This window comes from Ursus maritimus, unplaced genomic scaffold (genome assembly GCF_017311325.1).
Source record: "Ursus maritimus isolate PB19 unplaced genomic scaffold, ASM1731132v1 scaffold_3, whole genome shotgun sequence".
Taxonomy (NCBI): domain Eukaryota; kingdom Metazoa; phylum Chordata; class Mammalia; order Carnivora; family Ursidae; genus Ursus; species Ursus maritimus.
This window is the reverse complement of record NW_024425563.1, coordinates 39,668,698-39,696,451: the sequence shown is the minus strand read 5'-3', so window position 1 is coordinate 39,696,451 and position 27,754 is coordinate 39,668,698. Positions and strand designations below refer to the sequence as shown.

At 41.5% G+C, this 27,754-nt stretch overlaps 1 protein-coding gene across 9 annotated transcripts in view; it reads right to left on the bottom strand.

Moving 5' to 3' along the window:
* Window positions 1-27,754, bottom strand: part of ELMO1 (engulfment and cell motility 1) — a 527,822-nt gene that overhangs the window by 362,436 nt on the left and 137,632 nt on the right. For all 9 annotated transcript variants that reach the window (XM_040644094.1, XM_040644098.1, XM_040644097.1 and 6 more), the window contains 2 exons: window positions 7,752-7,802; window positions 3,634-3,803 (listed from right to left, as the gene is read on the bottom strand). In XM_040644094.1, coding sequence (XP_040500028.1) covers window positions 3,634-3,803; window positions 7,752-7,802 — 221 coding nt within the window. The remainder of the gene's footprint in view (window positions 1-3,633; window positions 3,804-7,751; window positions 7,803-27,754) is intronic.

Here is a 27,754-nt window from a genome sequence, read left to right as displayed (position 1 = left end):
AAATAAATAAAATCTTAAAAAAAATAAAATAAAATAAAAGAATACAAAAAGGACATACACCACAATGTTAAAAATGTCTCTGGGAAGGCAGATTACAAATGATTCTTATTTTTCCTCCTCTGTTTACTTATATTTTTTAAATATTTTTTTTATTAAGGAGAGAAAACTAATTCAAAAGACTGTCTTAAGTTTTTTGTAAATACATGAATTTAACTTTTTTTCTCTCTTGACTTTTCTGCCCAGGGTGGTGCTACAGCTTACTCATATTCCAACGGCGTAATTTTCCTGTCACATAGCCAAGTGGGAAGGAAACTATAAGAATCCTGCCCTTTCGTTCTTGGAAATGTTCCCCCTGTTCTTCTGTTTAGCACTGGAAGGACACAGGATAAACGGTCCACTGGACTGTGTGCGTAGAGGCATAGACTAAGGGCACGGTGTTTCACTGAAAGCCCAAGAAAAGCAGTGCTATTCACTACGTTGGACTTAGGGTGGCAGGTACGATTTTTTTCTTTCAATTAAAATATGTCATTTCTGAGAGACCGTTTTGTTTATTGAGATGTAACTGACATACAATATTATGTGAGTTTCAGGTGTACAACATAGAGATTCCACATTTGTATTTATGGTGAAATGATCACCATGGTGTCTACTTACCATCACCAAAGTTAATACAATATTATAGCTTATATTCCCCGTACTGTACATTACTTCACAGTGACTTATTTATTTAATACTTGAAAGTTTGTGCTTCTTGATCTCCTCTACCCATTTTGCTGACCCTCCAAGCCCTCTCCTTTCTAGCAACCACCAATCTGTTCCCTGTAACGATAAGTCTGGGTTTGGTTTTGTTTTGTTTTTTAGATTCCTCATGTAAGTGAAGTCACATGGTGTTTGCCTTTCTCTGTCCGACTTATATTACTTTAGTAGAATACCCTCTAGGTCCAACCAGGTGGTCACAAATGGCTGAGTAATATTCCATTATACCTATATTTCACATCTTCTTTATCCATTCATCCATCAGTGATCAGTAGACATTTAGGTTGTTTCCATATCTTGGCTATTGTAAGTAATGCTGCAATAAACAGGAATGTGTGTATCTTTCCAAATTAATGTTTTCAATTTCTTCAGCTAGATACCTAGTCGTTGATTTGCTGAACCATATGGTCATTTTAATTTTAATGTTTTGAGGAACCTCCACACTGCTTTCCAGAGTGGCTGCACCAATTTACATTCCCACCAACTGTGCACAAGGGTTCACTTTTCTCCACATGCTCTCCGACGCTCGTTATTTCCTGTCTTTCTGATAGCAGTCATCCTGACAGGTGTACGCTGACATCTCATTGTTGTTTTGGTTTGCACTTCCCTGATGATGAGTGATGTTGAGCATCTTTCAAGGACCGCTTGGCCATCTGTACGTATTCTCTGGAAAAATGTCTATTCAGTTCTCTGCCCATTTTTTAACTGGGCTATTTTTGTTATTGAGTTGTATGAGTTCTTTCTATGCTTTGGATATTAACCCCTTGAGAGGTCTCTTAATATCCACTTTGAAAAAACACTATCTATTCCTTGACTTTCCTTACCTGACACCATTGCCTTGCTCAGGTTGAGCCAACATGTTTCCCCATAGCCTCACCTGCTTCCACGCATATGTTTCAAGCTTAAACTAGGAATGGAATTTCAAAATTCCACAAGGATGGAAAAATTCAATTCCAGTTTTAAACGTGCTCTGCCAAAGTGATACTCCCACTGCTCCTGTGTTGCTCATTTTGCCCCATGGCCTCTCCTGGGACCAACTGGAGAGAGAGACCTTTAAAAGCTCAGCCTGGAATAATGACAAGCAGGTGAGTAATCTTTGAATCTCATTATGGCTCCAAGTAAGGGGAAAAATTCCAGCTACATTTCTTCAGTGTTTCCTAAAAATTTCCACAGGTCTTACTTAGGCAACCTCTGCCTTCCCCAGCTGGAAATCTGCCCAGAAGTCATGACTAAATGCATTCCAAATTGCAGGATCTATTTAATTTGTACAGTTTCTATTCCCAAAGTTTCCTGTTAATTAATTAAAGTCTTGCTATAAGTTTAACTGAGAAGCCAGGTTTCCTTATAAGAAAAATGCCTTCCTCTTATCTTTTTAATCTGAGCAAAAGACCTGAAAAATAGCTGGGCATCAAATAAGCAGCTTCTTAAGATGAGCTGCAGGACCCAGCAGAACAAGGCAGGAGGCCGCATGGTACCAGTGCCTTCTTCCTCCATCCCCGAAAGTAGCATGACTTTGAACTGATGTGAGACAGTGAGGACAGCAAACGTCATCCAGAGAGACACCATTCCTTCCCGTAACAGAGTGCAATGGGAAAGCATAAGAGATAAATGCAAATCAGAACTCGGCCAAGATCTGACCTTGAGTCATTTATTTGTCTGAAACCCGGCTGCATGGAACATATCAACATGGCTTATGGATTACAAATTGTTAAAATACTAATAACTATAATACCCATTTCAAAAAAAGGAATTCAATGACTGCGGTTCACATAAAGTACATTCAGCGTCAACCTCCTCTCCGGTTATCCACGTGCAACATGGAGAAAGAATTCAGACATGCCTCCTCAATCCTCAGTCTGAGGAGTAGTGGTTTTCTGGGGCCCCTCTACACGTCAAGATACATTACAGAGCAAGGCAATAACACAGATAATAAGTAATAGTGTTGACAAAACAAATACATAGCATCAGCGTTCACTCTCTTCTCAAGCAGAAATGGCAGTGTCCCTTTGATGAGTGTTATGGGCTAAACTGTGTCCCTTCTGAATTCATATGTTGAGTCCTGGACCCCCAGTTCTTCAGAATGGGACAGTAGTTAGAGACAGAGCCTTTAAAGAGGGGATGGAGTTAAAATAAGTCTGTGAGGGTATGTCTTAAACCAATCTGACTGGTGTCTTTATAAGAAAAGGAAACGTGGACCCTCAGAGGGACACCAAGAATGAGTGGACATAGAGGAAAGACCATGTGAGGGCAGAGCCGGAAGGCAGCCATCCCTTTTTTGATCATGACAGAACTCAAACTCCTTCAAGGCCCATTCACTGACACCCCTCTGTCAGCTTATGTGAGCTGTAACTGGTCCAACCTCTGGACTCCCCGCTCTCAGAAGGAATTATATGGCAGTTGAATTCTGCCACCATACATTTTTTAATGGCAAAGCTCATATCTTCTTAAACTCTACCAACTTTCACTCTTTGTATGTAGTACTTAATAAACATTTATTGTATTTAATTTTAAATAATTAAGGATATACATTTCATCATTTAAATGATAATTTTTTTTATGTAAGCTCCATGCCCAGTGCAGAGCCCAGCATGGGGCTTGAACGCACAACCTCAAGATAAAGACCTGAGCTAAGATCAGGAGTTAGACGCTCAACCGACCGAGCCACCCAGGTGCCCCTCAAATGATGATTTTTGAAAAATTGCTTCAGGGATGCTATTTTGACCTGGTCTAAGACTTTGAAACATAAGGATTTTTTTTTGGGGGGGGGGGTCAATTTCTGGTCTTTGAAACTAGAAATGGCAAGTATAAGAAAGTAACAAATACCCAGAATACCAGAAAAAATAGGACAGATTCGAAGTCTGAATGAAAGATGCTTACTCGGTGCCGCTTTCAACCATCTGCGTGAGGAGAGAGATGCCATCAAGATTTATGAATTCCTGGGCAAACGTGACATCCCGGGAGAGGCTGGCTAAGTCCTTCAAGGCCTCCAGCTTGGCATCCATACTCGATGACTGGATTCGTTCATGGAGCTGCTGGGCGTTTTGAGCCTCATCGAGGACAAAAACAAAGGGAAGAGTGTTCACAGAGGAAACCACAACAGACAAAAAACTACCATTTCGTTGAAAAACGAAGATACAGAGGCTGAAAGCACAAGACCATATGCATACTCTATACCAGGGAAAGGTTTCCAACCCTAATGACTCCACCTTCAGGCAATGGCTGTTAATTTCATGATGGGAATTGACTGCCTTCCTGACAGAGCCCATATTTCCAACTCTTGGGAAAGCAAGAGCACAAAAACAATAAAGCCCCAGAAACAGAACCGGAGTGGCAGTAAGGAGGGGAAAATGGGGGAAATGTTTACCTTTTAAGTAAAATTATTATCTACAAATGACAAAAAGCTATTTGCTTAGTTAAACAATTATACAAATTTATGCAACACATTCACCTGCTCAGTCAATACTCTGAGTAATAACTGCCTACACACCGTGTTCAAAAGCTTCATTAGACGCCCAAATAATCTCTCCCAGTTACTGAAAATTTTCCAGCACAACACAGTGGTGCTTATAAATTTCACTTTTCAACACCATGTGTTTCACATGTATTGGCTAATTACTGCATAAATATAAAACAAAATACTTTGGAAACCAAATTAGCCGCTTTGCCTAAAATTAGACTTCTTTTTAAGGCATCTGCCCTTGGCTACTACAGGCAGGGCAGGGAGAAATGGAAATATATTGGAGGAGCTGACCCTCTGGATAATAACTTGCAGTTTATATTTCTCATTCATCCAGTAACGGTTTTCATATCTACTTTTCAGTAGGGGCGGACAGGAAGAAAAATAAAATATTAAATTTTTCTGCCTGTATTTCTGCTTAATGGAAATAACTCAACATCTGTTGTACTTATTATTTAACTCAAAACTGCCATGTGCCATTGCCATCCTCATTATTCTCCCTCTTAGGCACTTGCTTTCTCCTTTGAAGCTTCTTATATTTCAGAGAAAGGGGAAGAGGGGGTAGTTGTCCCCAACAGCGAGGTATCTTCTGAACAGAAACTCATGAGAACTATCCAAGGAGCCCCATGTGAGCTATAATGGGTTTAAAAGATTGCAGAAGGAAGGAAGGGAATTCACACAGGTACTGAGACCAAAGGTTCTCCGCCCCGACAAGCTCCACAGCCAAGGACCCCTCTCTCCCTCCCTGTCCAGGTCCCCCTTCGCTTCACTGGAAGTAGCCCCTAGGAGAGAAGGGGACCCAACAGGGAAACGAATGCCAGGGACCAAGACAGGAATGAACCCCATGCCCCCCCGCCAATTGGTCAGAGACATACAGTGGTCTCGATCATAGTTACAACCACCAACTGACACCTTGCATCAGAAATAAGAAGGGGGAGAAGGAAGGAGGAGAATGAGAACTCTCTCTACTCATTCAGATCCCTAGATAACTGACAAATCACCCAACCCTAATGCCCATGTTCTTAAGAGGGAGAATGGGGAGTTGAGCAAGAATCACTTCATCTTTTAAAATCACTCAAAGATATACTGTTCTTACAATTTTCAAATGGACATACAGCATTAACATATATTTAACCCATGTGGATGAATTTGAGGGTGAATTCCTCAAAAAATACATTTTTCTCCAAGCAAGATGTTGGCATTTACTGTACAGATGATGATAATAAGGAGTACTCAAAGATTATCTCACTGTCAGTATTAATGCTAACTAACAGTGTTTGGTGCTGCTAATACTAGTAATAATAGCAGCAAAGTTACCTGGGGCTTTTTATGAGCCACCGTTCTAAATACTCTCATGAAGGAATTCATTTAATCTACACAGTAATCCTATGAGGTCGGTGTCCTCATCATCTTCATTGAACACGGCAAACTGAAGCGCAGAGAAGTTATGTAACTTGCCCAAGGTCACAGAGGCGGAAGTCAGCGCAGCTGCACATTACCTAAGGCAAGAGTGTGCACATGTATGTGCACACACATGCATACACACGTAGGTGTGTGTGCACTCTGTCTGGCTATAGAGTTCAGCCGAGGTAGATGAAAGAACTGAACATTTTTATGCTCTAACACCATTTGCTCATTTCTTTATGGTACACTAACACTTCCTAGCAAAGTTGATGGAGACGGTTATATTTTTTAACATTTTTTATGTATACATAAAAAGTGAAAGAGTTAGCATATGCTGACCCATATTTTTCAGTTAAACATAAAATAATTTTTAAAAAAATCTACTAACAACAAGTGAAGTTTACAGATCCAAAATATCTTGCTTATAGAATAATGCCCGGTTCTAGACCAAATCATATAATGCTTGTTTAAAATGCAGATTCCTGGACCTCCTTTCTAGATACCATAATTCGGCTTCTCTGTAGAGGCCCAAACATCAGCATTTTCAGAGTTCCACCAATGACTCAGGCTTACGTGCTCTTTAGAACACGTAAACCAGTCTCTTGTAGGTGGACCCCATCTTACGATACTGCCTTGTAGTATCACCACTCACCGTGCTGGGAATGTGAAGGTCACGACCTGAAAAGCACAGACTTTCGGGATGCTGAAAAACCTCACCCTGCCAAACACCTAACCTTCTTCTGAGGAGTGGCTTACATTGTGGAAATGTTGTTCATGAACCCATGGCAATAAAAAAAAAAAAAAAAGAACTAACTTCTTTGGCTTAGAGAAGATCTCAGTGTAAAAAAATGAGCCTTTCCAACTCTAAGACCTAACAAAAGGCAAGGTGTACTCTTTCTGCCCAGCCAGCAGATGAGCGATTGTAACAGGATAAACAGAAACTACAAAAACCAGCGGAAACCATGGTCTTGAAAGGTCAAATTAGCATTAATTCACGCTGACTAAAGTAAGGTCAATGCTAAGTCAGACAAAAATGTCTCAGCTCATCATGTGGCCACTGAAAAATGAGTATGAATGATCATTTCCAGTAAGAGGAAAAGAAGGCATCAAAAGACGGTTTGGCCAACGCCAGCCATGCATTCTGTAGCGCTTGTCGCCCTGCTTAGGTTCAAGATGTTATTGGGTAAAATGTTTAGGAGTTTTTAAGCCTCTCTAATGTAATTTTCAACAAGAAGAATGTGTGGTAGTTACAGTACCCACAATTTAACTTTAGCCAGATGCTTTTCCCTATTTTTAAATTTATTTTTAGCCTACCACATGGCTTCAGTGGAAACTGAAAATAAGAGTTAGACAGTTTTTGTCACATATGCAGAGTGAAAATAGTAACACTTGGTGTATTTTGTGCAGATTATTTTTTAGGAAAGCAATAAACTGCACTGTGAAATAATCTAGTTTAAATATGTTAATGTTACTATCCAAAGGATCTACAAGGAAGTAAGAAGGATGGAGATGAGCAACACAACCAGCTACAGTAATCCAAGTATTCTATAGCATTTCATTTAGCAGCTTTTATTTGGGAGACTTGAAAGTGCTTTATCTAGAATCAGCTGTCAATGAAACAGATTAAGGGGCAAACATTTCTCAAACTACATTATTATGAATCGTCATCATAACTGGCCAAAACTAGAAAATGCTTAAACACTCTCTCTCACTTTTACACGTAGACACACCCTGACTTTGAAGAGAAGTAACGGGCTGTCTTTGGTTCTGTTTGCTTTGTTTGTTGACCAAATTTGCTCAGATGGCATTAGGTGGACATGTTGGGCAGGTGGGTAAAACCAATCAGCAGAGCTGAGTTATCCCACCTGTAATAGAAAAATTATTGAAATGACTACCAAACTCAAACCTTAAAGTCAGTTTACTTGCACATAACCTGAAATAAAAACTTCCTCCTCTGTAATGGGAAATACAAGGAAGGGCATTCCTGCTAGTCCAGAATCTGCATGTGCGGACATTCCAGAGACCTTCTGTTTTGCGCTCAAGTCACCCTCAAAAATTAACATCTCATAATCACATATAGCAGAACTAGAGAGCAAAGTAATTACTGGAAAGCTATACACTAAGATCAACTTACTGGAGATGTGGTTAATCGAAGGATAGTGCCATTTTTTATTTCATTGCGATTCTGGAAAAGAAAAATAAAATCTTTGTAAATCTTCAAATTTTAGAAGCTTGGTAAAAAAGAGAGCAAAGGCAAAAATAACCTAGTAGTAACACTATATAATAAGAATTCTTATGATTCAGTTTATTATCACTTTATTTTCAAAATTATTGAGTAATTTTTAATTATTTCTACAAAGAACTTTAAACTGGGTCTCAGATGTATTAACTTTATATCAAGTCATAGGCAGCATTCAGCACAAAAATGAATATAAATCCAAAGAATAGGAATATAGGACTCAAGAACAGCAAACAAAAAAAGCAAGTTTGAAAGGTTATTTAGAAAATACGACCTAGCAATTCTGCTAGAATTAAGGCATACATTTACACAAAAACTTGTACATGAATGCTCACAAAAACATTGTTCATAATAGCCAAAAGTTGTTGGGGCGCCTGGGTGGCATAGCGGTTAAGCGTCTGCCTTCGGCTCAGGGCGTGATCCCGGCGTTATGGGATCGAGCCCCACATCAGGCTCTTCCGCTATGAGCCTGCTTCTTCCTCTCCCACTCCCCCTGCTTGTGTTCCCTCTCTCACTGGCTGTCTCTCTCTGTGTCAAATAAATAAATAAAATCTTTAAAAAAAATAGCCAAAAGTTGTAAACAGCCCAAATGTCCATCAATTGATGAATGGATAAACAAAATGTGGTATCCCCATTCAAGAGAATATTATTGGGCAATAAAAAGAAGTATTGATACGTGCCACAACATGAATGAGCCTTGAAAACGTTACACTAAGTGAAAGAATCCTGACACAAAGACCACATGTGTTATCATTCCATTTATATGAAATGTCCAGAATAGGCAAATCCATTGAGACAGAAAGATTAGTGGTTTCCAGGGGCTAAGGATAATGAATGTTAATGGTTACAGGGTTTCTTTTCCAAGTGTTGCAGATGTTCTAAAATTGATTGTGGTGAGGATTTCACAAATCTATGAAAACATTAAAAAAACACTGAGCAGGCAGCCTGATGTGGGGCTCGATCCCAGGACCCTGGGATCATGACCTGAGCCAAAGGCAGACGCTTGACCTACTGAGCTGCCCCAGTGCCCCCTGCGTGTCGCCCTAATGTTAAGAACAAGCAGCATAAATAAACAGATCCCAAATCAGTTCTCCTGCACTGGGCAGGTAAATTTGAGGTGAGCGTTCGGAAGCTGTCACTGAGCATCTCTGGCATTGAAGTAGAATTTCACCGGCAGTTTTATTTCTTGCCACCAGAGTACGCACCACACTCAGCTTTCAGGAGGGGACCTGATGGGAGTCGCACAAGCACATGCCCCACTCTGGAGCACAGAGGCCAGGAAGTTAATAAAGTGCCATGAGGCTCATTCGCCTGCATCATTCAAGACGAGCGACAAGCTAGAATGTGCTCAGCAGGTACACTGAGGCAGTGGGAAATTTCTCAGGATAAGATGCCAAGAGCACATAGAACACTCACTCTCTCCCTCAGCCAATTCTGACTACACATTGGAAAATGAATTTTCTAAAATAACTACCTGAAAGGGAGCAGGCTTCAGGCCTGTACTGTCTCCCAAAGAAAACCTAATCTGAACATTTTATACCGAGCGCAGGATGGCCGGAAAGCCCCACTCTGCCAGATCCAAACCCCCTTGGGCAATTCCAGCCCAATCTAGAGCATCCCCACCCCCAACCAGACACCCAGGGCTGCCTCCTAAGAAAGCAAGCTCCTCATTACTGGAAGGGTCCAGCAAGGGCTGAACGACCACCAGTGGGCAGGACTGGTGAAATTAATTTCAGTCATTTAAAAAATCTTTTAACCCTAAAATTCTGTGACTCTATGAGAATGGGAGAGGAAGACAGCAAAGACTCATATTAAGGGAGTGGAATACATAGCATACCTCTTTCCTGCCCAGGCTCTAAATGAACTGAGAAAGAACAGAGTCAGAAGATGAAAAACCTAAAATAGCCCCTTTATTAATTTTTACGGAGAACAAGGCTCAGAGTGAGAACCAGCAGACAGCTAACTGGGCCCTCAGGTTGGCAGACCTGTTGAGGTAGGACCTAAGGCAGTTTCCTTCCCAGAGGAAAAAGGGGCCCAGTTTATTCTTCCCAAAAAGCCAGTCAAGAAGAAAAAGAGGCCCTGCTGATACAAAGCGGCCAGGAGGATTTAGGATAATGTCTCCTCATGGAAATCTGGAGTGGGGGTAAGGGATTCCTAATAATAGCAATAAACATTTATTGGAAGGCACTGAGCTGAAGTATTGTTGGGTTTTGCTGTCATGCTTATTTAACTATCATAATAATCCTATGCCCGTTTTTTAAAAGATTTTTTTAAAGGATTCCCTACACCCAACGTGGGACTCAAACTCACAGGCCTGAAATCAAGAGTTACATGCTCTACCGACTGAGTCAGCCAGGTACCCCCAACTCCATGCCCATTTTAAAGAAAAGACACTTGCCCAACATCATGGAGAGGGAAGGCAGATGTAAACCCATCCTGGAGGGAGGGGGAGATCCGACACCAGAGGCTGTACCCTATCCGTTTGGAAGAAGACCAAGCTCTTGCCTTTATCCTCAGAGGGACATTATCCTCATCAACTGGTCAATATCCATGAGAGCAAAGAAGTTAAGCATGGAGTCTCAGAGGCTCCCTGTGAGGTCACAGATAGGACACTGGGTGGGGGCATAACTGGGGTAAAATCAAGCAGCTGGCCCCCATGTTGACTCCTGCAACATTGGCTCCTAACTTTCTGGGATCAAGGGACAAGTTCTTTGAAGAAAGGGTCTTGAGGATTGTTTGTTGAAAACAAAAGCAGTATGATAACCAGTGATGGGCAGAGCTGGGTTCAAATTCCTCATCCACCGGATGTGTGTGCTCTGTGCAAGCTACTTAACCACTCTGATGTGAGTCTGCTCTTCCCTAAAGCGGGGAGAACAAGTAGCTGCTTAGAGAACAGTAAGAACTGCAGGTGACACAGGTGCCAAGCCTGGCCTCGAACCAGCTCAAACCGAGAGTGATTGCCACTGTCAGACAGAGAGCCGCTCCCATCCCTCTGCCTGTGTCTCCTCGGGCAGCAGTTCGTTCGCCTTCTCTCTTTCCTAAAAGAGTTGTTCTTAAAACAGTGTTTTGCATTTTGGAATAAAAGCAGATACGTAGAAGAACTATGAAATATGCATGAAAAATGTTAAAGTCCCAGAAGAAAGGTGGATGAGCCCCAAAGGGAAAGACAGCATCGACCAGGCCCTTCGGGGGCTGTGTTCAACCAGGAGAATCAGTCACATGACACTCTTCTCCCCCTGACTGATGCCGCCTTCCACCCTCCGAAGGATGTTAACTTGGGCAGCAAAGGAAAAGGCTGGTGGTTGCCCTGATGCCATAAATTCCGTCCACGCCAAGTGGAGCCTCAGGTCAGAGCGGGGTCTCCAGGCAAGACAGTCTGGATGTGACCCGCATTTTACTTCTTACCCGGGGAATCCAGTACAAGTGACACAGCTGTCCCTTGTGTTAGCTCCTTCAGTTACACAATGGGGACAGTACCTGTCTCCTGAGGTTGTGCTGAAATCACATGATACAACTGAAATCATCCATTTACAGTGTTCAGAACAATGCCTGGCACGTGGCAAACACTCAAAAAAAAATAAAGTTGGCTGTTTATTATTAGGTAGAAAAATACCACCCAAAAAGTACATTGCTGCACATCTTTGTTTTTAGCTAGCTTCTCTATAATAAAAATAATAGTATAATCTAAGTTATCCTAAGTCTAAGACCCTAAATTCAGTAGCCTGTATCGAGCAGAGTAACAAATATTCGCAAATGTATGCATTTTCTATCAACACACCAACATGGCAAAGGAGTTGTGCCCCACAGTGTGTTTCACCCAAAGGCTGGGAGGCCGGCACTCGCTGCTTTATCATTCTTGGGCCTCTACCTCAATTTTGGAGAGGCATTCCTTGATGTAGTCCTCCAAGCATTCAGTAAGCGCTGTACGTGTGTGTATGTGTGTGTGTGCACCCGCGCGTGTCTCCCTCCATCCCCAGAATGTCACCTCCGTGAGTCGATGCTGTGTCACTCTTCCTAAAACAGAGAATACCTGTGGCCTGGCACATGGATAGAGCTCAATAAATATTTGTTGAATAAAAGTCTAAACCTATTACTCACCTGGCCAAACATGAGATGCTATACAAAGCTAAATAAGACTTAACTGCTGTCTTCTGGAAATTGAATAAAGTGGAAGATTGAGGTGTTATATCTGCACCATGAAAAAGCCATGGCCTCTACAGTGGGTGACCAGCACTGTACAAGCACATATGTGTGACAAGGAGAGGAAGAGGATACTCAGTGGAGGCCTTTAGTGGAGGTGAAGTTCAAAAGGGCCTTTTAATCTATAAGCAAGGGTTTCCCAGGAAAGAAGAAACAGCACAGTGCAAAGGACAAGACATCCTCATAGAACAGAGAATAGTCCTGTGTGGTCACTTACGAGCCTAAGATGCACAAAGAATGGAAAGATATGACACTTATGAGGTAGACTGGTCTTTAGCCACTTAAGGAGGGAGGGGCAGGTGTATGTGGCGTGAAATTCCAGCTCTGATTTGCTGTCCATGAATGTATCCTCTCTCTGAGGCAGACATAATTGTGCTTAACACTTCTACCCGTAAGTAAGGAAGAGAATCACAAGGCTCATGCTTTGGGAACAAAAGTGGTATGTCTTCCTTCATTAGAAAGGAGTACAGGAATTTTCTTACAAGAACTCTTCAGTGCAAAACATCAATTTTTCATCCAAAGATTCTCTGAATCTCTCAATTAGAAATTCTCTGCTGTTAACATGAATCCTGGACTGGTGTACCATGATCCATACATGCTTTGAAAGACCAACCTAAATCAAACTTCCAATTCTCAATAAACTCTGATGTTACTTTCTATGATAGTCTTCTGATACACCAATTTGACTAGGCTACCATCCCCAATTATTCAACCAAATATTCATCTAGGTGTTACTGTATAGTTATTTGCAGGTGTGATTAAAGTTGATGATCAGTTAACTTTAAGTAAGGGAGATTACCCCAGGTAAGCTGGCTGGGCCTGATTCCATAGATTGAAAAGCCTTAAATTCTACCAGGGGACAGCAGATTCAGCCTTTACCCCAGAGTTCCAGCCTACATTTCCTGAAGTTCTGCCCTACGGATTTCAGATTTGCCCAGGCAGCCTCCACAATCACACAAGCCAATTCCTTGCAATCAACCTCTTAGCACATATCTCCAACTGGTTTTGCATCTCTAGTTGAACCCTGGCCAATACCTGACCTCCACCTGCCGAGACACTGCCAAAGCTTTGTCTGGCGGTGTTTTCCCTTACTGCAGTGAGCAATGCACTGGTCAGCTTTGTCTCATCAACAGGTTGTACTGGTGACCCCTGGGGAGCAGCTGTAAACAGGGCCAATCCAGCAAGCGTTCAACCAGCTTAGGGTCACTTTCCTGAGCTAGGTAAGGACCACCACCACTAAATGACATATAAGAACATGTGGGGAAGAAAAGAAAAGAATGGGCCAACTCCTTCCCCCCGATGGAAAGGGGTATTCTGCAAAAATGAAGAATGCATTCATCAATTCGCAGGCCAAGAAACTGCCCCCGCCCCTCTCTGAGAAAACAGTCTGCAATCTTACATTTTTTGCACGACCTTCAGTTCATCTGCTTTAGGGTCATCACAGGTGCACATGAAAATGCTGGTTGCTGGGGCTCTCACTCCACCCAGAGCCACTGACTCAGGGGCCTGGGATGCTGCATTTCCACTATGATCCCAAATAACTCGGATGCACAACAAAGTTTAGAATCATCCCAGCCTCATTCATAAGACTACGGAGCACATTTAGAATAAGTATTCTGAATTCCAAGGAAATAAGTCTGAGGCAAACAAGACTAATGCCAGCTCCTCAAAAATGAAGAGGAGAAAAGCAGCAGCAAGAACATTTGTGTAGGGAAATGTCCCAACTGCACACAGTGTATGAGAAGAAGTGACCAAGTGAAAGCCAGCTAAAGCCCCGCTGTCGTAGTGACTCACGCCCAGCAGTTCCAGACTGGACTAGCCCCCTGACATTCACAGTTGTCTCGATAGGATGTCTTTGTGTTTCTTCACAGAACTAGCTCAGCGACTCGGCTTCTGTGTGGGTTGGATAATAAGATCCCGCTGAAAAATGTCACTGTTCTCTATTTTTCCCTCTGAAATTTGTTTTTCTCGGTATGCCAACTTTCTCTCCAGCCAGACAAATTAAGAATTATTCCCTGGTCAAAAATCCAAGTGGTACCCCTGTTCCTGTTATTTAGCAAGGAAAAGAGAAGGTCAGAGGGGGAGAGGGTGCTTACAGCCCTGCAAATCCAGACTCCTGGAGGGCAGGCAGCTCCAGAGTCGTCTTGCTGGCTCCAGCTCTCCTCCTCTCTGTCTTTGTCTCTCTCCTTTTCTCTCTCTCTCCAGATGTGACAGGGTCCTCACCTTGGATGTATTACTACTAAATAACACTGTTCTTCACATCCATTACTCAATCATCACAAATACTGATTTTGCATGTAAACCTGATCCCTTTTGTCCTTTGTGTGTCCATTTGAGTGAGCTTCAAATCTTCAGGCTGAAGGAAATAGCAGAGGACAGTGCATGATATACTGGTTGCTAGGTTACAGAGCGATGCCTCCAGACAGAGGACTACCGGTCTAACATTCGAGGAGGGATGTCAGAAATACCCTAAAATAAAATCTGAACCTCCGAAACCAGGAAAAAAAGACTGAGAGGCGGTGCGTGAGGAAGAGGGATAAGAAAGAAGGGGTGGCAACCTGTTCTAAATGCACATTTCCTGTACTTAACATTCTGGCCTTTCCCAGTTTCGCTTACCATCAGGGACCATGTCCCCACCACCCAAGACAACTTGAGCAGGTCATCTCTACCCATTAATTGAAGGATTTGGGTTTGATTTCTCTTCTACTCTATTTCCCGGCACCTAACTAGATTCTATTCTCGGTTGCTTTTCTTCCATCACTTTACTTTTCACAGCACCCAGGCTTCCTGTACACAATTCCCAAAATGGAGAGAAGGAAGAACAAGGCAGGCGTTAAGAAAGATATCCACTAACTACCTATTTGTGGTGTGTAAACACAGACCATGGAGGAGGAGGGCCTGTTGCACAGGAACCAGTTTGCTCTCTTTCCATCGGTAATGAGACCCAGGTAAAAGGAGTGGAAAGAAGTGGATAGACAGCTTGCAGGAGCCCAGGGAGTCAACAAGGATGTAGTGAGCCCCAAGGGAAGAACATGGGGAGAATGCCTGTCCCCCTTAGCATTTTAATCAACCACTTGTAGAAGACAGAGATGAAGAACAGTATGTTTTTCTGGAGAAGAACATTTTGTCTTATCTTAAAGGAACATGCACTATTAGATGTTCACTGTTGCTGAAAACCACGCAGCCTTTCAGTAAGGCAGGGAAGTTGCTTGCTTCATTGGCCAAGTTCACGTGGCACAAATGAGCACACACCTATCTTCACCTGGTGTCCAGGCCCAGAGACCAAAGCTTGAGGTTGAATCCAATCCATATCCAGGTCCCTCTGACACCCTAGGATGAGAACTGACTGAGTCCAATTTGTGAAGAAGTAATGGGAGGATATTATTTAGAGGTGAGCCTTAGATTCAGCCTTGAAGTGAAAGGAGGCAGTTCCCTTGAGCACAGAAGCTGAGGGGGACAATTTTAGCAACCCAGATAGTGGCATCAGCACCGACGAGGGCATATTTGTGAGTACCAGTGGGGATGAGGCCTCTCAGTATAGGCACTGCCCTGGGAGAACAGTAAGGGTGTCAACACGATGGACCGATAGGGGTCTGGGAGTCCGAAGAGAGCAGTGGGTCACAAGGAAGGAAGCCCAGCCTGGGCCTGAGCCAGCGAACTTCCCATGTGACCCTGGGCAAGTCAATCGGCTTCAGTTTCCTCATCAACAGAATGGGGCAAGGGGCCCAGCGCCAAAGGTCAATTCTCTCTCTTCTCTTTCATTCTCAGCACAACAAAGAGGAAACATTTCAGGCTTTTGAGCAAAATGACTGATCATGATGAAGGGGATGTTTCAGAGAAATGAATCTGTTAGCTGCAGTGAAATGGAGGAGGCTGGCTGAGGTGATGAAGGATGCCTGCATCACACTGCTGCCTCCGTCACCATCACTGGAGGGCTTGGCACTTCCCGAGTCAGCCTGCAGTCTCCAGCCCCAGGACAACTGGCCTCGGGCATCTCTAGTCTCCAAGGTAACAAGCTAATACAAGAACCCAAGATCTGAAAAGCTAGTAAGCCTTAAGGTCTATGACAAAAATATATGCCTTTCCTCACATACATAACTTGAAAGAGAGTAAATATGGCCAAATTTTTGGTGGGTGTTTCTGTCATGTTTAACAAAAGCCTTAAAAATGTTCAAAATTAAAATCTAAGGATTTGTCCTACAGAAACATCAGAGATGCAGACATCTTACAAAGGATGTCTAGTGCAGTACTGGTTATAATGGAGAAAAACACTAACGGCAAATCCAAATATCCCAATTATTTATTGTTTCTTATCTCAAAACCCAGCTTCCTTGGCCCCACTTAGGGACACTAGAGCTGAACCCAGGCATTTCCCCTTTGCCATCTGGGAGAATGTTAAGTAGAGGGCACTGAAATGATCTTGCCTGGTCAGAGAACAGGGCAGTTCTCTTTCCATCCACCATTATTATTTAATGTTAAGCCCTCAGGCCTCCTGCCCTACTTCCCCCTACAGCTCTGCCTACTCAACCTGCCGGCAATAGACTCACTTCTATCGTCCAACACAGGCCTGCATCCTTTACCATGGTGGTGATGTCCCTGTGGCAGCCAGGCTCTCTTTGAAGAGCCTTGGGGAGAAGGGCAGTTCCCTCTCTTGGTCTTTAGTTTTCAAACTGTCTACTCCTCAGACTAAAGGCCACAGCTGATTTGCTACAACTGCTTCTTCTGGACTCATCAGAGTTCTCTTTTACCCCTTTCCTGGCAGTTAACCAGCTCCTACCAGTTACCAATTTTTAAAATAAAATTTTCCTGTTCAAATAATGGTATGGTTTCTATACCCTGATGGGACCCTGACTGATACACAAAATCTCCCAAAGCTTCCCTAATATGAAAGAAAATTTAAGTAAATATGGTTAGGCAGGCCGATGATATATAATACAGCCACTGAAGTGCTGGTATAAAAGAATGTTTAATAATACACGAACATGTCACATTATATTGTGCAGTGAAAAATGGAGGTTGCAAAATACTATTGTAGTATGAGTGCAAATTGATGGAATATAACGTGTGTATACACCAAAAAAATACCGGTGCCCATGTAGATAACTACAAGAACAATGCTTTTCACTCACAACAGGTGCAAAAAGGAAAGAAAGAAGGAAAAATACCAGTTATTGTGGGTATTTGCCCAACCCAGCTAATGAAGATGATCTACGTTTCTGGGGGAGAGAGCAACCTCCCTGGTTTTGACAGAAGGAACCACAGCAAGCTGGAGTGAGCACAGCAACAGTCCTTACCCTGCAGTCCTGTTTTGTCATCCATTTGAGACAGACTTGATCCCCAGCCCCTCTCCACTGCCATCAATGTTAATCTACCCCCCAATCAAATGTCCCATGCAGATGTTTAAACCTAGCTTACAATGTTGCTGGCAAGCTCAAGCCTCTGGCCCCAGAAACCCACAACGCTCTGGAGAAGAGAAGTGATTCTCTCTTTCCACTTACAGGAAAGAAGCGCACACTTGCAAAACACACACTTTTCAAGGGCCATTCCAAGGGCACTGGCAGGGATCACCAAGGATGCTGCGACAGCTGGGAAAATGTTGACTTCATGGCTGATTCTAGGCAGAGCTAGTGCAAACAACAGACTAGAGAGAGAGAACAAGACATACACCTCTGTAGCACAGAGCTGTGGAACAAAGGGGACTGGAGACACCAGGGAGGGAGAAGTGACCAAGCTTGCTGGCTGGCTTCAAGCGGACAGTATGCTGTCACATGGCACCCCAAGTGGAACCTGCTGTGGTGTGACCCACCTACACACTGGCTGCGGAAGGACCTGATTCAAAGCATGGCTTCGCCATTAACAGCTTTGTCACCTGTGCATTTGGCACAGCACCTGGCACATAGCAGGTGCTCAGTGAAATTTGTTAAATGAATGACATATGCACAGGACAACATCTCTGGGCCTGCCTCACTGCCACATAAAGACAGTTGCCTCAACTAAATGGTACTGGCATGGGGATTAAATTAGACAGTGCTAATAAAGCCTCTGTCTTACACACAATATGCACACATCATTCATAAAGAAGGGGCACTGAAAATATGGAAAATTTGCCTGACAAAGAAGGGGGAAGAGAATCCGAAGCAAAGGAAACATGGATCAGGCCATTGTGTTCATCTGTTTTAGGACACTGCAGTGCAGGGATTCTTCGCCTTTTCTGTTTTTCCCCATGATCGTGGAGGTTTTGGCCATCTGGTGAAGCCTATGGGATGGCTTCTCTGAATAATGTCTTTAACTACATAAATAAAATGCATAAGCTTGCAAAAAAAAAAAAAACAATAGTTACACACATACTTTTTAAATTGTATCATAGTAACATCCATTCTGCTTTATCAATGCAGTTATCAGCAGCTTTCTCCAGAAAGAGCCAGATAGTACATACTTTAAGCATTGCAGGCCAGAAGGTCTGCAACAATGACACATACATAAATGGCCACTGGCTGTGTTCCAATAAATTTTCTTTACAAAATCAGGTGGCAGCCTGGATTCAGCCCACAGGCTAGTTTGTTGACTCCTGTATTAATGAATGAAACAACAAGATATATTATAAGGTCTAGTAACTACCATAATTTCTAATTAAGTGTAATGATGATAAATGACATGTTGAGGTATCTGTAATAACAGTAATAAATGGAAATACTATGATTTTTTCTGGTAACATTGGCACAGTTACTGCTTATACTACTATGGCTTCCTGCCTACACTCACGATTGAAGTAATGCAAAATTGCACATTCTCACAGAGCTGTAACTTTTCTCCTAGATAAGTTCATGGACCCCAGGTGAAAATCATGGTTTTCCACTGCACTTAGAAGAAAATCCAAATACTTACTATGCTTCACAAGACTCAGCTTGATGTGGCCCCAGCCAACCTTCCCAATCACATTGGATCCACTTCCCACCCCTCAGCTCACTATCCTGTTCCCTTGTGTTCCCTATCACAGCAAGTTCTTCATGTTTCCAGACTTTCATCCTGGCTGTTCCTTCCCTGAAATGTTATGTTCTGCCTCCTTATTATCCTCAAATCTTGGCTTAAAAGTCTTATTAGGGAGACATTCCTGATGCCTCATGGCAACCCTGGCCAAAGCTCACAGATGGACATCCAGGGCCTCGCAGAGAGATACGGATTGCCCTAGAGCTGGCACTACACCATTATGAAGACTCAGAACCCAAACATTAACCTTGGATAGCACAAATCCTTACAGGAGAATCACTGCTTAGAGAGGAGGTATAAGTTTTATTCTCGGGGCTCACAATGTTAGAAAAACAAGGGTCCTAAGGTCCTGCTGCTGAAAACCACGTCCACACTCTTGTAGCTTTATTTCATTTTTATCTGGTTATTTGTTAACTTGAACCAAGCCATGTCATACTTCTGAGCCATTCTTGAGCCTGTATCCTAGGGCTGGCCTAGCAGCCTAAACCTCAATAGCAACCCCTACCACACTCTACCCCCAGAGCTTTATCACAAGACGTCACTTACTTCCTTCATACCACTTACCCCAATCTGAAAATAAATGCCTTGCTCATTTTTTAAAAATTTCCTGTCTGTGTCCACACACACGAGAACATATGCAAGAGAAGAGTGGGCATCTTCATGTTTTGTCATCCTTAGTGCCTAAAACAGTGCCTGGTGGGTGAAATGTGTTCAAGAAATACTTTTTAAATGAATGGAATGGGTATTTTAATCATAATAAGGAGAGCCAGAATATATCTGTAAACTAAAGCCACTTATGTCTTCAAAGACAGAAATACAGTCCCTTTCTTCCTCCCAAAATGCAAATAAATCTCAAACCATCTTTCCTTCCCTTCCCTATTCTACAACCTTCTGTCAACAAGTGGATATTTTTTCATGCCTACTATGAGGCACATGCATCATTAAGCATAAGCATTTTTTTAAAGATTTATTTATTTATTTGAGAGAGGGAAAGAGAGAGAGTGCACAGTGGAGAGGAGCAGAAGGAGATGGAGAGAAAAACTCAAACAGACTCCGTGCTGAGTGCAAAGCCTGACACGGGGCTCGATATCATGACTCTGAGATCACAACCTGAGCTGAAACTAATGGTAGAATGCTTAACCAAGTGCACCACCCAGGTGCCCCTCGTTTAGCATTTTTTTAAAGGAGAGAATTGAGGGGTGCCTCAGTGGCACAGCCAGTTAAGCATCTGACTCTTGGTTTTGGCTCAGGTTAGGATCTCAGGGCTCCCACACAGGGAGAGAACGAACCCCACACAGGGCTCCACACTCTCTCTCTCTCTCCCTCTGCCCCCCATGTTCTCTCTCTCTCAAATCTTTATTTTTAAAAAAGAGAGAATTGAGATATATTTGCTCATGCTCCAATATCAATCCCTGCGTCCACAAGGGTGTCCTGGATGGAAATGGGCTCTATTCCACCACAGTGTTCACCTGAGCTACAGCCTCAGGCCTCCCGGGCCCAGGAGCGAAGTCACAAACAGCCCCCGAGCTCTGCAACAACTGAGCTCTGCGGCTCAGGAGACTGTCCAGAACCACTCCTAGAGATTCGCCTGCTCCTGCGCTAAGAGAAGAGCCCTGTGATGAAAAGAGGTGGAAGGGCTGCCCTAGGAAAGCAGGCTGCAGACTGGGCGTGGGAGGGGAAGTAGCCAGCAGTGCACACCGAAGAAAGAGTGGGCTTTGGTCTGAATCCACATGAGTTGCCTTCATGCCATCCTCTCCTCTCCCTCCTTGCACCAGGAGTGAAATCAGAGTTTAAATTGAGTCTTCTAGAGGAGCTAGTAGGGATAATAGATGTAAGAGGAGGTAAGTAAACAGTCAAACCTTTAAATAGTATTAAAAACTCATCTGCATTTTAGCTTTCCTCTGCCTTTTTCACTGGAGCACCCACACCGCATTCAGACATCCAGGCCTTGTCTCCAGAAGCTGTCTGTCTTGTCAGGGTGGGTGGGGGAACTCACTCTACCTTCGTGGAAAGCACCAGTGACGTCGTCAGCAAAAACAAGATCGTGCCAATTCAATTAGGAAGGGTGTTTTCCTTAAGAGTTGATCCAAAAATAACTGCCAAAGAAAGCATTTCGTTTATAGACTTATTCTCTGTCATAAATGTGTCTAATCCAGATGAATTAACTAATTGGTATGAAGGGACAACTACTTGGTGAATTAAATGCCTTTTTTCACATAGAGACTCTATAATGAGGTTTTGGGTTTTTCACTATAAAAAGATCTTGTGAAACAAGATGACATACATCAGAGAAACACTGGTTGATTTAAAAAGCCATTTAAAACATGGCTTTTAGCAAAAGGTAAAGATTTAAATAAAACTGAGTTAAAATCCAGGCTGTACAATTAGTCATATGCAATCATATTCAATGTTACTTAATCTCTCTGATACTTAATTTTGTTAATCTTAAAAAAAAAAACAGGAAATACACTGACTTGTAAATACATCTCAGTGGTTTTGAAGTGTTTGCAGAAATTAATTAAGCTCAACAGAATAACTTATAAACAGCAAATGATCAATAAATAATACATAAAAAGCTATAAACAATGGAAACACTTAAAAACAGATATAATTTATGATGGATACAAAATTATGAGGTGCCTAGGCATATTTTGCTAAATGTACACTAAAATATTTACTAAATGTAATTAAAGGAAGAAATTATAAGACAGTAATTGAAAAAGGTGAAAAAACATTCTAAAAAATGAAGATATATTGTATTCATGGATGAGATAGAAAAATATCCTAAAGAGGGATGCCTGGGTGGATCAGTCATTAAGCGTCTGCCTTCGGCTCAGGGCATGATCCCAGCATGCTGGGATTGAGTCCTGCATCAAGCTCCTCCTCTGGGAGCCTGCTTCTTCCTCTCCTACTCCCCCTGCTTGTGTTCCCTCTCTCACTGGCTGTCCCTCTCTGTCAAATAAATAAAATCTTAAGGAAAAAAATATCTGAAAGAAAGCAATTTTTCCCCAAAATTAATCCATAAATTAGTTCAATGTTAATTAAAATCCTAACAGGATTTGAAAGCTGATGCTAAAATACATATAAATGGCACAGTATGGACTAGGCAGGATGGTTTTGATGAAGAAAAAGAAGACAGGTTCATCCTACTAGGTATCCAGTTTTGTGACCAACTTGTAAATGACGAAGTTGTATGGTAAGGAACAAAACAGAGCCACAGAGATGCCTTTATTTGAGAAAACTTGACTCCTGGCAGAGGTGGGAAGACAGGCAACAAATTGTCAATAAATGGTGCTAGGACAAAAAAGATAAAATTAGATGCCTACCTAATCCACACACACACACACACACACACACTACTTAAATAAAAATCAAGATTTTCTAGCTTTCAAAAGAAAACACAAGAGACTATGTTTCTGACAGATGGCTAGAGAAAGTGCTTTTAAACAAGACTTGGGAAACCCAAGCAATTAAGGGAAAAAACGATCAATGTGATTGTATTAAAATGATTTTTAAACTTCTTTTTGACAATAGACACCATAGAAAAGTTAACAAACAGCTATGGACTAAGTGGAGATATATAAAAAACAACTTGTGTCCACATCCTATGAAGAGCACCGATCCATCAACAACAGAAGACTCCCCTCCCACTGCTGGACAGAGACCGGACAGGCAGTTTGAAAATGGTAAGGTCTGAAGAGATAATAACATAGGAAATATGTTCAGCTTTCGGCAGTTAGGGAAATATTAACAAGAAGCCACAAGAAGCCGCATGGCACCCCCATCCGCGTGGCTAACATCAGGCAAGACTGGGACAGCAAGCACTGGTTAGGACGAAGGAAATAGGAACTCTACATTATGGGTGGCAGTAGGATGATTGAAAGCAGTTGGGCAATTCCTGGGAAGGCTAAGGATGGACACACCCTCCAACCCAAGGGCTTTCTTTCTTTTTTTTTTTTTTTTAAGATTTTATTTATTTATTTGACAGAGAGACAGCCAGCGAGAGAGGGAACACAAGAGGGAGAAGCAGGCGCCCAGTGGAGGAGCCTGATGCGGGGCTCGATCCCAGAACGCCGGGATCACACCCTGAGCCAAAGGCAGACACTTAACGACTGTGCCACCCAGGCGCCCCAACCCAAGGGCTTTCTACATTCTTTTCTGGGGAAACCTTGAAATGAGGTCGCATGAATACGTGTACAAGGATATTCACTACAGTATTATTTGTGATAACCACACTGGGGAAACAACAGCTTACCAACTGGGTTTTATTCATGCCATGGGATATTATACATAAATCTTCTTAAAAATATAACTTTGGTTGAAAACCTTAAATAGCAAAATGTTACCTACAGTATGATAACAATAACTCAAATTTTAAAATGCTAAACAATTCTCTATATTATTCATGAAAACATAAATAGGTAGAAAACCTATAAAACATGCATGAAAATAATGTACATCAATTTCAGGTGAGTATTTACCTCCAGTGAGGGAGGAATAGAAAGAGAAACAGGAAAAATGACAGAGTAAGGCTTTAGCCAGACCAACACTTTTTTTTTTTCAAAGATAATCTGAAGCAATAGGCAAGTTATTAATATCTATTAACATCTAGATGGTTGGGTGTATGGGTGTCAGTTACATCATTTCCTGTGCTTTTTTGGTATGTTTGAAACACTGCATGATTATAAAGTTTTAAATTATCATTTAAATGAATTCTGCTAAACAACAGTATCAGTAGAGCAAAACTCATCTGTCTGAATCAAAAGTAGTGGCTGCATTTCTCACATCTATGCATTACTTTGTAATGAGGGAATAATTAAGGATAAACATATATTTAAAAACAATGTGCTGACTATAAATTAGCCTTGCAAAATCCTGCTCTTCTTTTCTCTGCCAACAGTCACATTCTTAAAACAACCAAAATGCAGTCTTTTTAAAAAGTGCCTATTAGTCAAGCCAGTGGTTTTCAAATAATGAAATCCTTTTGTTCTAGAAAGGGGGGAAAAAATCCCTCAGATGATGCCTCGGAAGCTAAAATAGACAAAGAGGTAGTGTATTAATATTAACATGTTTTATGAGCTTAGGTTTATAAATGTGTATTTTATTAAGGTAATCAATAGGAACAAGGAGGCTTTTTTATTAACGTAAAAATTCAATATCTGGTATTGTGGATGTTATCACAATAATATAACAAGGTCCCACATTCAACTTATTTTGTGTTTTGTTATCTTATTCAATGTGGAGACAATCCGGATACACTCCCACAGTGGACTAGTTTTCGACTGCTGCATAACAAACTACCACACCCTCAGGAGCGTAAAGCAACACAAATGTATGATGTCACAGTTTCTGTGGGGTGGGAATCAAGTACATCTTAGCTGGGTCCTTTACTTGGGGTCTTACTGGGCTGAAATCTAGGTGTTGACTGGCTGAATCCTAATTTGCAACTCAAAGGCCTCTTCCAAGTTCATTCTAGTTGTTGGCCAATTTGTTTCCTTATGGTTGTATGACTTAAGATCCCTCTTCCCCCCATTTTTTAGCTAGCTGTTGACCGTGAACCATGCTCAGCAACCAGAGTTTGCTCTCACATCCTTCTCCTGGAGACTTCACAACATGACAATCTGCTCCTTCTCAAGGCCAACAGGAGAGCGTCTTTGTAATGCTTTAGCTTCTATTGAAGGGCCCATCTGATTAGGTCAGGTGCACAAGGATAATTGCCCTTTTGATGAAGCCAAAGTCAAATGATTAAGGACTTTAACTACATCTGCAAATCCCTTGTAACGTACGGTGTAACAGAATCACAAGAGTGACATCCCATCATATTCCCAGGTCCAGACTGTGCTCAAAAGAGACAGAGTTATGCTGGGCATGCAACACTAAGTGGTGGGTATCTTGGGAGCCACCTTAGATTCTGCCAACCACACACAAGTATCTACCTGTCAGTGGTAACTCTTCATGGGAGTTTTACCTTGAAATCTCAGGAGTCTCTCCAGATGCTTGGAGAAGGTACAATGTGACACTTTTTCTTTCAAATCTATATACCTCACATCTAATCTCAACTCTCATTTATTCCTAATAAATATTCAAAGTCAGACAAAAAATATTCAAAACTCACAGAAAGGCATGGAATAAGATTGAATTTTCACCTGTTACTGGACACAGGCCCTACTCCTGACCCACCATGACCTTCTGTGAGCAAGCTCCCAGGTGCAGCAGCACTGCACTTGCTTCATGACTTTGCCTGAATGGATGGATTCATGCCTGATTTAAAGTACAACAGTACAACCTTCCCAGTCAAAGACACGTTTATAAGAAGTTTAAATATATGCACAGGTATAGAGGAAGTGAAATGCTTCCTAGTGAGGTCTGTTTAAAGTCAATTTACCCCGGCACCTTAAGTTAAAAATGATGAAGCTATTATTACAGTTTATGTTGATTCTTTTACTCATGCTTAAAATGCTCAAAATAATATTTTAAAAGGCTATATAAATCAAATACATCTGCAATTCCTGAACCATCTCTGAAAACCCTTGAAATGGAACTTTCTTCACAATAATATAGAAGATCTTGGTTTCAATACCAAAACTGATACTCAGAAGCTGTGTAACGTAAAGCCCCAAAGCCCCTAAGACCTCTGTGAGCCCTGAATGCTTAAATGAAATCACCCATTAAAGCGCCTGGGGTCCTTAATAAATGGACTGCATAAGCAGGATGCCCCAGTTTCTTTGATTCATCGTTAAACTTTAATTTTGTAAGGAAACAGTGAAATAATTACAAAAAGACTCAGTTTCAAGAACAGACATGTTAGCATTGTTTTAAAAAATAAAAAGAGAGGGAAAGGAAGAGGAAAAAAGGCAAGTAAGAAGTCCAAACAAAAAGAACTGATTTTAAAATTGAGTTGAATACTTTCAGCCATGAAGGAAGTTTGACAAATAAGCAGGAAATATGACTCACTGAGGGATGACCATGGGCTAGGCGCCTTGCATACTGTCTTGCCGGCATTAAGCATTTTAATTGTCATTACACAATGAAACGGACAGAATATATACACTAACAACATGTTAAGATGTCCACTATGTATTATGTTAAAATGCAAGTTATGAAAGAATGTGTAAGATATGATCTCATTTTACAAAAACAAATACACACCCAAATTCAAATTATGTTTGAAGTATGTATACTAAAATGTCAGTTTTCACTGCATAACAGGACTGTGATCATTTAAACAATTTTTACTCTTCTTCTAATATGTCTCAAAAGTGCTTACTCTACGTAAATTTTTTTAAATGAAATTTGATACTTCATATTGGTTTGCTGAGAAGCAGCAAATAATGGAAAAGGACTATTTTATATAAGTTGTATTAAATTAGCAAAGCGGCACCTTGTTATTTTTTTTATATCTAAAAATCTAAACCTAACTACAGGGCATGCAAGTCTGAAGTTGCAAGAGAGAGGACATCTGAACACAGAGGAAGAGAAAAAAAAGTAGATGAACAGAGATCAGGAAGAGACATTTTTTTTAAAGATGGCTAACAGGAGTGCCTGGGTGGCTCAGTCGATTCAGCGTCTCCCTTCAGCTCAGGTCATGATCCCAGGGTCCTGGGATTGAGTCCCACATTCAGCTCCCTGCTCAGATGGGAGTCTGCTTCTCCTTTTCCCTCTGCTCCTCCCCCCACCTCATGTGCTCTCTCTCTCTCTCACTTGCTCTCAAATAAATAAAATCTTTTAAAAAAAATAAAATAAAATAAAATATGGCTAATAACCTAAAGATGTTACTATGGAAAGATGGAGGGAAAGAAAAATGAAGTCACAGACAGAAAGGAAAAAATCAGTGGAAAGAAACAGGGTCACAGGAGAAAAAAAAAATAAACATTAGGGAGCAGAGAAAGAATGGCAAAAAAGAAGAAATACATTTTAAACAACCGTAACGCAAGAGGAAGCTATCCCTTCCTATTCATCTCTTAATAAAATGGAAAATCTTAAATAAGATCACAAAATGAATCATTTTTAAAGCTATTTTTTGGTTTTTATTATTTTTTTTCCTCATAGGAGTGAGAAATGAAGAGCGTGCTTGATCGCCAAGGTTAACTTAACCTGCACCAGTTTGAGACTTGATAGGACTGCTACTAATCCACCAGGTCTCTTTCAGATCTTTCTCTTTAGCTACAGCACCAAGTTCAAGACTACCTTTGAAAAATGAAGAGTAGTTACTAATTTACAAAACCAGCTGATGTAACAAAGCGTTTTTATTTTTTAACTTTAAACTTCATGTATGGTAGAGGAAGTGAATCTATCCCCCAAAATTGTACTCAAAAGAAGAAGGTATAAATATCAATGTGCCTAATGGAGTCCCTCTAAATACCTGTGAACACTTCCTCAGTTTACACAATCACTATTCCCCTCTCCCCCCCCTCAAGAAAGAGAAGCAATAGATCTTTCCTCCTCCTATATCTTTCACCAATGTAGAAAATCGTCTCATTGCTGCTCTATGTTTTAATAATGTAAAATTTCTTCTACTTTTCTTACTTTATGTTTTCTTCTTCCTCTTAGCTTAAGGCGTTGAAATCTAGCAACAGTGAAAAGGCAGAGTTTAATCTCTGAATAACTTCTGGGAGGTAGTAAACTTATCTGACAGCTCTTCGCTGAAAGAGAAAGGTAAAAAGATGTTGCATGCAGTGGTTTAATTAAAAAGCCCCAAAGTTATTTGCCAC